Source organism: Phalacrocorax aristotelis, chromosome 10 (genome assembly GCF_949628215.1).
Source record: "Phalacrocorax aristotelis chromosome 10, bGulAri2.1, whole genome shotgun sequence".
Taxonomy (NCBI): Eukaryota; Metazoa; Chordata; class Aves; order Suliformes; family Phalacrocoracidae; genus Phalacrocorax; species Phalacrocorax aristotelis.
The window spans coordinates 25,631,517-25,645,229 of NC_134285.1; the positions used below are offsets into that span (position 1 = coordinate 25,631,517).

The following is a 13,713-nucleotide window of genomic DNA, read 5'->3' on the forward strand; positions in this document are numbered from 1 at the left end:
GATGTGGTTAGGTGGTGTGTATGAGCACACAGCATTGTACTGCTGTACCTATCTGAACTAAACCTATACTTTGGGATTCTTTCTTCTTAAGGATCTCACATCTCCCGCCATCATATCCAGAACCATCACATCGACAATTAACACTGATGGCTGGACTACTAAGGAGCATGCCTAAGTACTGGTAATTTTAGGAGAGCACCACATATTGGAGAGCAGCCTTATGGTATAGTGCTAAAGACGGCACCAACTACCTGAGCACTCCAGGGATAAACCAACAGCATATTTTCTAGGTTAAGTGCCTGGAGATCAAGACAACTAGCCCTTCAAGGCCCTAATATGTAAGTATATTGTACTATATAATATGTAGCCCTGTTTAATAATTTCATCCAGGTAAGAGTGGCATTGACCCTTCGTGAATGAGACCAGAATCTTGCCCTGCTGAGACTGTGATACTTTCTTATTTAGAAACAGAACTGAATAATGTTTGCCAGGCATTTCATTTGTGTACGTTCTTTAGCAACATTAAAACAAATCAAAATCCAATTAGCTAAGCTTTGCTCTCCATCACTCCAGATTTACACTGATGCAACTTCTGCATTTGCATCAGTGCCAGCGACAGTTCCCCAAGCATCATCTTGTCCCTGGTTTAAGCTGGCTTTGGATTAGATGGCCTAAATTACATTGAGTGTTGAGGCCCCGTTCCCTGTTGAATCATTTATTCTTTCAAACCATTAAAAAAAACCAGTAATTGGCTGGCACAACAGTGCAAATGTTCTGCTTGTCCTCTGCACTGCTGTAATGTTAATTTACATGCATCAGACTTCTAAATGTAATCCAGAGCATAAATGCACTAAGACATTTAAAGCTTGATATATCTGCTTCACATTAAATGAATGTCTAACAACCTATGGGTATGAATCAAGCCCTGAGTTTAGCAACAGGAAAAGGCTGGCATCTGTGCATAACAAAGAATTTACAGGTTAGGATTCCATCCATCGCACTCTCTCCCCTTTCCCCTCTTTCTCCCTACCCCTCCCCTGGCCCCGCCCCGCCCCCCCCCCCCCCCGGAGAATTGAGAGCATCCCTGCCCACAAAATGTATTCAATATTCTCTTTAAATCAACATTTTTTCTAGCCTATTTAATTATCTCTAAAAATAAAGGTTTGTCTGAGTCAACTCCCTACAACATTTTCAAAATTTGCTTCTAAGTCATTTAAAATACAGTTCTCATGTCATTCAAACATGTCTGGAGAAAGAGTCAGGTTTCCTGCCATGCAGCTGTACAGGAGCAAGGTGCTATACTGCCTCAAGGATCAACAACTATTTTCTAGCTTTGGTATCTTCATCATGCAGCAGAAGAGTGATCTCCTGGGGCCACACTGAAGCACTTTTATTACCGGGCTTTTTTTGCTATGCAGACCAGGAATGGAGAAATTTCAGTATCTGAGCTCTCACTCTAATCACTGTTAGGAAAATTATTTTAGTTTCAGAAAAAATGAACATCATATCATTTGAACTAGGGTCCTAGTAAAGATTCTTACATTCTCCCTTCTGCTTGGATCTTAGTTGTCATTTTCTCCTCTTCTTCATCGGAGCTGTCACTTGCACTATGACAGAAATTAGAGCATATTAGTGAACTCTGTTGCAACTGGGTGTTGGCTTTTCATCTTTTCTAGAATGTAAATTTAGAACCATTATGAAAAAGGGAGAGATACTTCCAGGTGTTATGGATAGTTCTTCACACTATTTCACTAGAAAAAAAAATCCCCAAACCAAACCAGCTTATTAACTGTTAGCTGTTTATTAACTACAAGGTTTCTTCTGGTGACTGTTTTCTTCAACCCCTTGCTGCAGCAAATATACATCCTGAGAAGGCAGCAAACAGCTACCTCAGACACGATTAGCTCTTAGGGAAAGGACACGTTTGCTGGAATCTGTTGCACATTAAGAATTTGACCTCCCATAACTGACTATATAAGGCCCTCTTTATCACACAGGAGCCAGAAATTGGCACCTACAGTTTCTTGCCAGGAATGTAGTCAAGGATGTCCATTTCGTACATAGTGCTGTCAGAATGCTAGCCCAACTCACACAGCTGCAAGCATTGCTTTGCAGCCACTGCCTACTCCTTTATAGATGGAAACTTTCTAAATGTTATTTCCCTGGATGATTTGCATGTCCTTTCAGTGCTGGCTGTATCCCTACACATTTACTTTTTCTGAGACAAAGTTATTCTCTCCTGAGAATATGTGCTCAGATAGGGGCTGTGTCTTCCTACTAATGTCACAGAGGTGTGGAAAAAGAGAATGCTTTTAAAGTTATATTTCACAAGTATGTGAAGAGAAGGCTTCAGTTTCCTACTTTTCGTTACCTACTTCTCACTAACAATAAAGCCAGAAGTTACCTTTGTTTCTCATCAGGGGATGTTACTGACTTCTGTGGTTTAGCATCTCTTAAGTCTATGTACGCAGTTACAGGCTCTGGCAGGCACTGTAATCTCATCACGTCCATCCTTAGAGAACTTCGTGAAGATGATAGGATGGCAACATCCCTAAGGATAGAAAACACTGTTTCAGCGTGTCCTCCGCCTTATTCAGACAAGAAGCCTGCAGGGTGTGGATTATGATCAAAATTGGATTGTGAAAGGAGCTTTGTGCTTGGCTACTGTACAGATTCAAACTCTGCTTCTGCCTACTATCCACCACCTTACAAAGCTGAACTCAAAGATTCAGCTTTCCCCTGAGGAATATCAATCACAGACAGCATGATGAGGGATATTTAGTTCTTCAAAACTGACCACATCAAATTGTTCTGTAGAACAAAGGTAGGCAGTTATGGTACAGAAAGATCTTAAAAGTTTTAAGACCCCTGTGTCAATTAGTAAAAGCAGGTCCCTTTTTCCTCTCTGCCTCCTTTGGCAATTCTAGTTTATCCTTCAGAGCATACAAAGTGTAAATCATCTTCATGACTCTCCCTGCTCTGGAAATGCATCCTCATTGCACCTTCCCCTTTACAGGCTCGTTTCATTACTGTTTCCTCTGTGCTGCCACCATTGTTGTTCCCTCTGAACAGTCTGGAAATCCACTTCCTTCACACAGAACCCTCCGAGATGCACTGATGCCTACAGCATCACTGACACCTACACTACACCACTGATACCTACAAAAAAAAAAAAAATCCTGTATACTTTAGCTAAATTGAGGTACCAGTAAGAGAAACTGGTACCCTAGATGACAAAAAAATGTGGCCATGATAATTTGCTTAGCCTTGTTTTCCTGCCTTTCCCATTTGTCCCACGTGTTTGGTAAGGTCTAGACAAAGGTGGTGGTTGATGGAGAATGCTAGAGTGGCAGGATACTGACTGTCTATCATCAAATGTATGTGAATGACAGAGTCTTAGTTTTTTCCCTTTAATATCTCTGTAGCATACTCCAACTACATTATCAGCTTTCTGCAGAGGCTACAGAGACAAGCACCTATAGAACACCACGAGTTTCCAGGTATCACTAGTGGCAGTCATGATTACCTAGTGTATATGACAGAAAAGGACCTACTTCTTATTCTCTTGCTGTTCTTGAAAGGAGAAGAGCTTGGCTGATGGCCATCTGCAGTGTGGAGATACTGTCCTGGACTGCCTGGCACACAGCTCTTCTAGCTTTTCCATGAGCTGATTTTCAGACCTACCCCTGAAGGTCTCTATGGAAGAGCAACAAAAAGAATCACCAGCTGTCGTCTACTGCCACGGGATCACCCCAATATACCCTCTCCCCATTTTCACGTTGTCCCTTTCTCTACAGTCTGTCAGAAGGGGAATGTTAAAGATACTATTGTCATCTGGCTCTGACAAACTGACTTCAAACCTTCATCTATCATGTCTGATTCACTCTCAGGCCATGACAGGCCACAGAGCACTGGCTTCAAGCTACAAAAGCAAGATGAAATCTTGAGGGAAGCTAATTAATTAAAAATATGTTTTGCAGAGGCATTAAAAAACCCACTATGATTTCAACATTCAAGATGATGCTGCAGGGAATGCCTTAAACATGGGAACTTGAGTTTTATTTATTTTTATACACTTTCAGCAAAGTTGATATTAATTTAGCAGTGTTACCATGATCTGCCGAGGAAAAAGCAACTTCTGCATGAGTGTTATCTTTCTGCTGCTCCAGCTCCTCAAGAATCTCGTCTAGATCACATTTCTCAATATTCTGAAAGAAAACAGTTGAACTGTGATGGAAAATTCACTCCCAGGAGACTGCTACAAAATAAAAGCCCCTTTGACTCACATTCTTGGTAGCAAGTCCATCCGATTCTTCTGGCACATATAAATACACAAATGGCATGGAAGTTCACCTCACTTATCTCCAGTACTATGTCACTGCCACTTGCCAGTAGATGAACCAGCAGCACGTCACTCTGGACACAGCTGCTTCAACATGGGCCTCAGCAATTGGCATGACTAACAAAAGGGTATTTATGGTTTGAGCACTGTTTGCCTCATGTCATTGCCAAGGCTTTGCACATCTAGCATAGGCAAGTGCAGTATAATTACCAAGAGAAACCAGCAAAGGATTAACTGATGTTCATTCACATATAACAAAGGCAGAGTACCTTCTTCTTCCCCACTTTAAAAAAAAATGCGAAGTCTAGAAGATGGTTCTAGAATGGACTGAATGGACAGCTCCTTAAAGGAGAAACATAAGCCCATCTTAAATATCCACCTGACCCTTCTCTCCATAAGCTGGGACCTAACTCATGTGATGTCCTCCACATCGCTTGGTCTTCCACACGCATTCACATAGTGGAGTCTTTCCACCAGCAACTATTCCCCTTCATCCCTCCCACCCACTAACAGTATGAGACCTCCACACATTTTATTCCTCTCTGTCCATCCCTCCAAGTACCTTTCCTCATCCTTTCACCGCCTCCGAAAGATGATGCCCCTAACTACACTGCCAGCTTGCTTTAAGCAGTTCCACAAGGAAGTGCTGTAATGAAAGGAATGCGTTTACTATATCTTCAGACAGTGCATGTATCCAGCTCTTCATCTACTTCTGCTGAGGCTTCTTCTGAGAAACATGAACCCTTTTGATATAGGCTACAGAAAACCACTGGAGACAGTAAAACAGATTAAAAGACAGCCTGATACAAGACCAAGCATAAATATTCTGATCCTGAATAATGCTGGGAATTTCTTACTGTCATTAAAATGAGAAGGACTTTTGGATTTTCAGTTCTTTGAGATAAGGCCTGCAGCATCTTCCCACCCTTCCACCTCCAACTTCTGACTAGGGCATATTCCCATTCCTCTAGGTATAGTCAGCATCAGCTGCAATCGCTCAACCACTTATCCCACACTGAAGATAGGATCATCAATTTTGTTGCTATGAATCACACACACTGGCTGAGGGTACGCTCGCACTGCACACTGCTAACTTACATATAAGAACCCGTCTGCAATGACAAGGGTTCACATGCATTTAAAACACTGATTGTTTTCCCCTCTGAATATTATTTGAAAGTTTTAATTAAAAATATCCACATCCATCTGAAATATCATCACCAGAACTTAGAAGTGCTCATGATTTTTTTTAAAAATGTGACCGTCAATTATGACAATTATGTCAGAATTACAACTAACATGCATTGCATATGGCCACTCAAGAGCTTTAGAAAAGCAGAAGCAGCTGCCAAAACATGCCGTTTCACCTTGTAAAAACCTCTGGCATCTGCCCCTCCCATTTCAGAGAAGATTCTCACTCTTTCCAGAGCAAAAAATCTTCACACATACCTGAACCATGATTAGATCTATCCTAATATTACAAGCTGCAGTTGATGAAAGGTAAAAGCCTGATGAGAGTCACAAGCTGAAGTCTCTCACACCAACACAAAGCTAATATTTGTTCAATAAGGTCATTGAGATGTATTGGCCTGGAAGACTGAAGAATGACTGACAACTGAGCTTACTGCAGTGAGAACCACGTCACAGATCAGTGCAGGTGCTGTTTTATCAGACATCCTGAAGGCAAAGACAACATATGCATTGGCTTTAATTATGATGCAGTTGGGTCTAAGCTTCTTTTCCAGTAATAGCATTTGAATACAAACCATTATAATAAAAAGATCAAACTACCATCTAACCTGCTATATTAAGGCTTTATCCTCCTAACCCTTAAATGGAACAGCACTATTGTAAGGTTCCATTCAGGGTCCAGAAGAAAGAGGAACAAAGATTTGCACAATTCCATTTCTAACACAGAAAGAGACTTAAGTATATTTTAAGAAAAAAAATATTCAAATTAACTGATATGATTAGAGTCAAGAAACTGTATATTAGTTTTAATAACTTTACTTGACATAAACTGAGGTCCTTTGCTGAGCTGGGAACTAACAATCAGCTCTCAAATCTCAGCCTGTACACCCTGCACACATAGGATACAACTTGGCCCTCACTTTATGAAAGTGAGAATACACCGAGCCTTGTCTCGGTACTCACCCAAAAGCATCTGACTTCAGTTCACTGAAGTCAGTGATATCAAGCATGTTCTGAAATTAAAACCGTGCCTCCTGAATTAATAGGGCAACGACTTATACGAGGTGAGATGGGAATTAAACCTAGAACCACTTGAAAAAGATCCCTTCCAATAATGGTACCATTAAATGATGCAGCGCAATTTAAAAACAAAACAAAACAAAATCACAAACAAACAAAAAAAAAGAAGACAAAAAACCCAGGCAAGCACCTGCCTTCTTTGCCTACACTAGAACTGCTCTAACATGAAAAAGTTTATTTTTGTGAGTGTAGATGAAAGGGGAAAGGAAACATCTGTGCTCTACAGAAGGCTTTGAACAGAAATATCAGGCTCATGTTCTGTGCTGATTAAGTCCTAATAGGCTTAAAAATCAATACAGGAAACAAAGATCTATAACTTGCGTACTGAAGAGAACCACCTCGCCACACTGGGGCCACATACCAGCTAAGCACATGAGTTTGTCATCCCACAGACCTAAGCACCTGCCTTGGCTGGAAGAGATTCCAGATTTCAGGAACAATCCCTAACCACCTTCTCTCCTCACCACAGTGCTACAGGAAAGACAAGATGCTGGAAGGCTGGAAAGCTTATGGGTTTAATGCAAAGTCAGCCAGGGACCAGGAGAGTTCCCTGTCTTCCCAGGGACAGATGTTGTGGCTGGCTTTCCTGAATGAGACCATGACGCATGCTGCTGACCCATGGCTTTTGCTGCTATTACAGGCTTTTAATGACAACTCTGTGGGACAATGACAGCTTGTTGGTAGCTCATAGAACTCATGACCCAACAAAACCCAAATTCAGGACAACACGAAAGCAACAAAGGCGGCTGTGGCATGTGCAGAATTTGGCATTTCAGTTCTTTATTTTAGTAGCATTCTGCAAGCAATGCACTGTGCCCTCTGCCCCACAAGCAGCACTCTCCAAAACCATTCATTTGGGCCACTTACCTGCAATGAGAAATGGGTTAGTTCTTGAAGATTATAATCTGAGGAGGTTTCTTCCCCAGAAATTTTTTCTAGACTGTTGCTAGCACCATGTGAGGGAGGCTTGATATGTAGCTCTGGGTGGCCTGGTGGCAGCTCCAGAATTATTTTGGAGAGTATCTTTGTCTCTATCAGCTTGCTTCTCTCTTTTTGACTGTTCAGCTCTTCCACATAAAATGCTGTATGAAGCCAGGAGTTCCCTCTTTCCCTGGCCTGCATCCTGCCCAGTTCTTTCTCTTCAAGGTGATCTGTGGAATCTCCAAGGGACTCTTCAAGAACAGCTCCCTTTTGGCTTGGAATGTCTTCAGTATGGCTGGCAAGGTTGGGAGTATCATCTTTAATCATTTGTACAGCTTCTTTTGCAATGACTTGGGCACCATCTGGTTTTTTCTGAACACCAAAACTTTCCAGATCTTCATTCCAGATCTCCCAGGGGCATCTTTGAGTTTCCTGGGTTTGCTACAGGTAATAAAAATACAGACATGCAGAAAGTCACATCTCCCCAAGCTTTGGAAGCTGACAGTAAAGCAAAACAAAGTGATTGGCAGATCGCAGCTCCAACTCAGACACCATCTGGTAACAGCACACACCATATCCATCATGGAAAACAGTAAGACTGTTTACTTTTCAAAGTCTAACTTCAGGAAGTATTAAACATCCTGCAAATGAAATTTTCTTACATCTGCTCATCATATGACATTTCTTACACCAAGATAAACAAATGGAAAAGCAGCACAGTAAGTTAGTCTTCCCGTGATGAAACAATAGGGTCAGCTGGCTTCTCTGCCAGCTTCCTATGATGGCTAGTCTTCATCACTGCAGACACAATGTAACCATTTTGTCTCAGAAAAGCTGTTCAAGGGATAAACCTCATACTTGTCCTCCTTACTTAGGACCCACTGTCCTCATAAATTCTACATTTTCTAGATATATCAAATGGTGGCTGAAACTATTTCAAACCTGAAAAATCTAGGAGTCACTACACAGTGTTACTGTTAGTGCACGTGAAAAAAAAATAACAGTAACAGGACAATAATAAAAACTCTGAGGAGATAGGACCAAAAAAAAATCTAAAATCTAAAATCTCAAGAACAGAGAAAACTTTAAAGGGTCGCTGTGTAAAGAGAAAGAAAGATCTAGTCTCTAGTGAGAGAAAGTACTGGGGACTATGCTCTTCTATCACACAATTCAGTCAAACAGGTCCAATACCAGCAGCTACCCCCACTGAAGACAACCAGAAGCGTGGAGTTACAGTAGCACAGCCTGCGCACAACACTCAACCACCTGCATGCTCAAGTCTTCCAGGGAAAACTCCATCAGTTCTTCTGACAGATCGGGAATTAAGTTTGGCTGTGTCCGCTGGAAGATGAAAAGTTCCCCATCACTCTCACAATCAGACTGCAAACAGAAACAGGAAATTAAATTAAAGACTCTAATACTCACCTAAATATCTGTTTTGCAGTGACAGATCCTATGTTGTCACCACTTGCCTGAAGTTGGGAGACAAGAATTTTCTCTGCAGTCACATCTTCACTAGACAGTCTGACAGCCCAATGCTCAGCAGCCTCGGCTGTCTTACAGTGGCCTAACATTCGAGCAAGCTACAATTGTAAAAACCATGTGAAACACTGAATTACCCTGGAGGTTGATGACAAATATCCCTCTGAGAAAGGCGATGACAAGAGCGGGCAAGTTCTCTAACTCCCAAGGGGTTGTACCACCCCATTCACCATCACGGAACAGCAAAAGCAGGGCTGCTTCTGAAGGGGAGGGTAGTGGGGAAGGGAAGCACATAACTGGGAAGGCCAGGGCCTCACCAGCCAGAACCCAGTTCCCAGTACCTAAGAGGAGTAAGCAGGATAGACCAGAGGTAGTGACCAGGTTGAGTCAAGAATCCAGATTGCAAGACAATATTGTGGTGTTGAGGAAGGTCAGACACCAAGCCTGAAAGTCAATTTACAAGCAGGACTATATCTAGCAACCAGTACTCCAACGTAGCTCAGACAATGAGCAAAGGCCCAGAGCTGAGCTTAAATAGAGCTGCTGGACATGTGGGTGGGAGCTCCAGCTAGGGCTGGGCAGGGCCATGAAGGGTTATTATTGCAATCAGGACCCTGACATTCACTATACAGAATGCAAAGCAGTAGCTGGATTTGGTTGGACAGAATGTAAATATTTTTGAAAATCTCTTTTCTGAACATAAGATACGCATTTGAGATGAATCCTTATGCATAGACCCCAAAGTGAGATTAAGCACCTCCTCAGCAGTCAGGTCACAGATTTCTTACTTGTCCCTTTGTTTTGTAAGTGTACTTCTTCAGTAACTCACACTTCAGAGAATTCTCTCTGTCTGGTGTAATTAACTTTTCTTAACATGAAGCAAACTGCAACAGAACTTCTTTCCTCTTAATAACTTGCATATGAGGGTAATGAAAGTACTTCAGGGCAAAAAACCACATTTGCCAGTGCCCTTTTCGAATGCAGGAGCACAGCCCGCTGAGGTTATAGGTCTCAAATGCATAAATGTATCTTCACACAAGTGGAAACTGTTTGGACAAAGGTGCAGCACTGAAACTGCATGCTCAGCAGGCTACGGTTCCACATTAAGCAGGAGAGGGATTATACAATCAGATGTTTTGAATGCAAATTAAGGGTAGCATGTAAGTGCCAAATAGATTGCCTCAGTTCCTTCAGCAGGAAATATTTTCCACATGTAATAGAAACAGAGAATTTGGAGATTGTTTATAAAGTAAAAAAAAATTCAATATGATTTAGAGTTATAGAATGGTATTTGGCACCAAAGTACAAAGCTACCTCTCTTGTCTTAACCTTATTGTACACTTATACAAGAATGCCTAAAAATAACTTCTACGCGTTGGGCCTTAATCTATATTATATGGACACATTTTAAAATGCAGTGGTTGTTTTAAGTAACTGAAACAGAATGTAGATAAGAGGGGAACTGAGAAACAGTAAGGTACTATAACTTGTACAAAATGTTAGTGATAGAGCCAGGTGCAGAAAACAAGTCACGGAATCTGTATCAACACTAGATCACACTGCTTCTGATGATTTATTAATAATAAGTAATAAATACCCCACGGAGGCATCTCTGGCTCCTTCACTACTCACAAGACTCCCTTTGAATCATTAAGGCCCACACTAAGCTAGAACAAAATATATCCTTCAAGTGTTCAAAAATCATTTTTCAAGTTTATATATGTTTGAAAAGTAACAAAATATTCTCATTTGGACAAAAGGCCACTAATAATTGAGTCCTAAGACACATTATCACCTTGGAAAAGTTAATGCCAAAGGTAGCATCTTAGACTAGAGAGGTGGGCGCTTTTATTATTTCCACCAGATTGTTGCTGTCTCATGAACAGAGATCTTCAGCAGCCAAGAGGCAGCCTGTCCCAGATACTAACATGTAAAAAACCTGCAATGGTGAAGAATGCTGCACAGTATCTATCAATCTTATGCTTCATATTAAAAGGTTAGTGGCATTATGCTTCTTTGCAGGTAGAATTGGAGCACAGAAAGGCAACATGGCTTGCAGAGAATTACAGGCAGGGATTTAAATATCTGCCAAATGTTTTTTTCCAGTGGACAACAAAGCCCTCAGGAATATGACTTTCCTGTGATCCTCATACACAGAAAAACAGACTAACAAGCCTACTATCTGGCATAACACTCTCAAGCATAAAACCTTATAATTTCATTTTAAGTTGGCAGTATGCTTCATTCATACTGTATTTTTGACTGAACAAACCAAGGCTTATTCTGCAAGGTGCCTGCTACCCTCCCCTTCCCAACCTAGGCATACTTATAATCTGGAAAAATCAGTTCCATTTTCAGGTTCCAAAGAATACAGCGAGAGGAGATGGCAATTACACTCTGACAATTTGAGAGAATCCAGAAGGCTGTGGATTAATGCACAGTGTTATCATAGTCAGAAAAAGCAGCCCATCAAGGATACCATCCTAACTACTCAGAAATGCCTGGCTAAGGTGACCTTCTTTTGCTTTTGAGAGATTTTTCTAAAACACAGTGAGAAAGAAAGGCAGGTTCCAATTCTTACTGTGGAGGTGTCAGAGTCCAGAGATGGGAGCTGATCTTTCACTGCAGCAAGTATGGCTGCCCATTGAAATGTTCTGTTACTCTGAACAGGAGCTGCAGGAGGCTCAGATGGATGCTCTGTATCCTCACTTTGCCCTTCTGAGGCCATTTGAACAGCTTCCCTTCAATCAAAGGAAAGGCAAGCTTAAGTACACCTCACGAAAGAACACAAAGGATAACATCAGTACAAAGCAAGAACAAAGCTTACACATTCAGGGTCAGCATAATTCTCAGCACTCCCAGGGTTTTCACTGTCAGCAGTGAACAATAAAATCTGCATTTTTGGAGTCATTCCTTCCCACCTGAGTTCAGAGGGTTGAGAGCTTCCTGCCATACTCACCATACACACCCATAATTGGGGCCACAAGAGGGGCATTCTAGCCCCTCATTTATGAAGCATTTTTGGAATTCTTAGCTGGACTGACTTGTAACTGTGTTCTCAGAAAAACATGTTCTCACTGCCTGCAGGGAGAGGGAAGCTATGCAGTGAAGGCAAGGCTGACACCTCTGCTCTCAGCTGGTCTTTTCTCCTTGTTCTTATTTGTCTCACATTCCCCTCCTCACTGCTCAAACGATAGATAAAATTATTTATGTTTCCTTTTTCTTCACTAGATTTGTGTAAAAATAGTTGAGAGTAGGCAGGCTTTTGGATTTTGACCTCTCAAAGTGTTTATAAAGCGTAATCTTTCTTCATGTTTTTCTTTATGTGCATGAGGAGTTGAGACAACACAGTAGGAACTACTGCCTTACTGACAAGTTAGATAATTAACCCCCCAGAAAACCTTTGCCTTTTAAATTTGATGCTACGATTTCACGTTTGATTCCACAGGAAGCCATGCGAGTAAATAATTTCTGTTTGGCAAGAAAGGTTAAGAGGTTTATGACTGTATGTTGTCCAGGACTGAAATAACTGTTTATATGATTACACGGTCACTATTGCTTGCATTGGCATGGACTGACAACACTCCTCTAGGTGCAAAGCGAAACACATCTCATGCCCTGAGAAGTTTAGAGCTTGCAAAGCACCTTTGCAAATACTTCATATGCCATATCCATACAGTGGCAGCTTTATTCCTGCGAGACAACCCCTGAATCTGATTCACGTAAAGTGGAGGGAAATCCCAAGGCTGGAGTCCAGTAAGTAGGGGTTGCTAAGGACAAGAGGAGTCCCATGGAGATAGAAACAAACTGCCTACTGTGGCTCCCTCTGCAAACTTGAGAGAAGGTCAGTTTCCCAAGGTTAAGGATGTTCTACTGGAGCTGACTTATCAGTCGTCTAATCCAGCATCCTCTCTGGGTGCAAGCAGTAATCTATGTTTAAAACAAAGTGCAGTCCCATTAGGCAGTTGTAACACAACAGGCACTTTCTGGAGAGCTTGAGACGCAAAATCCTGAGCTTCTCCATGTCACTAGAACTGACAGGCCCCGTCACATCCATTGCGGGAGCCTCGCTGAGCATGGAGAAGCCAAGGAGACAAACACACCTTCATTTCGGGGTGGTGTTCAGGGGCACAGAGCCCGCCGCAGACCGGGGATGAGCTAACCCCTGCCCTCAGCACTTGTCACACCACACCGACAGGCTTCGGGACCCGCAGTGGAGAGAAACACCCCGACGGGACCCGCCGAGGGAACTCCCTTGAGAGACACCAAAATGGTAGCCCGGGCGGCGCATGCGCAGGTACCCTAACACCTCCCGTCGCCATGGCAACGGGGCCAGCAGCGGCCCACGCTCCCGGCCCGCCGTCCCCCGCCGCCCCGGTGCCCTCTTCCCGTCACTCACGGCACCCACCCGGGCGCCTCCGAGTGTGTGTGTATGTCCCCCTTCCTTCCCACGCATCAGCTCCGGTCTGGGGTCCTGACACCGGGGTAAAGCGACCGACGTGACTCATAAGTGAGGAAAAAAAACCCAGGAGGAGCCAGTCAGCAACAACGCAACTCAAAAACCCCCGCAATCTTCACTCCGCCCTCATCACTTCTGGTGCGCCTTTATTTTCCACCCCCACCCCGTACCTCAGCCACTGGCTCGGGTCCGCCCCGCCTGCTGCCACGGCCCGCCCTCCCGCCAGAACCCGAATCCC

The 13,713-nt window shown here is 42.7% G+C and overlaps 1 protein-coding gene across 1 annotated transcript in view; it reads right to left on the reverse strand.

Moving 5' to 3' along the window:
* DNAAF8 (dynein axonemal assembly factor 8) overlaps positions 1-13,608 on the reverse strand; it is a 100,063-nt gene extending 86,455 nt beyond the window's left edge. Inside the window, 8 exon segments of the mRNA XM_075106210.1 lie at positions 1,542-1,607; positions 2,405-2,551; positions 3,555-3,696; positions 4,112-4,208; positions 7,481-7,975; positions 8,801-8,914; positions 11,598-11,757; positions 13,425-13,608. Of these exon segments, the coding sequence (XP_074962311.1) occupies positions 1,542-1,607; positions 2,405-2,551; positions 3,555-3,696; positions 4,112-4,208; positions 7,481-7,975; positions 8,801-8,914; positions 11,598-11,744 (1,208 nt within the window). The 5' untranslated portion in view covers positions 11,745-11,757; positions 13,425-13,608.
* Between the last annotated feature and the right edge of the window lie 105 nt (positions 13,609-13,713).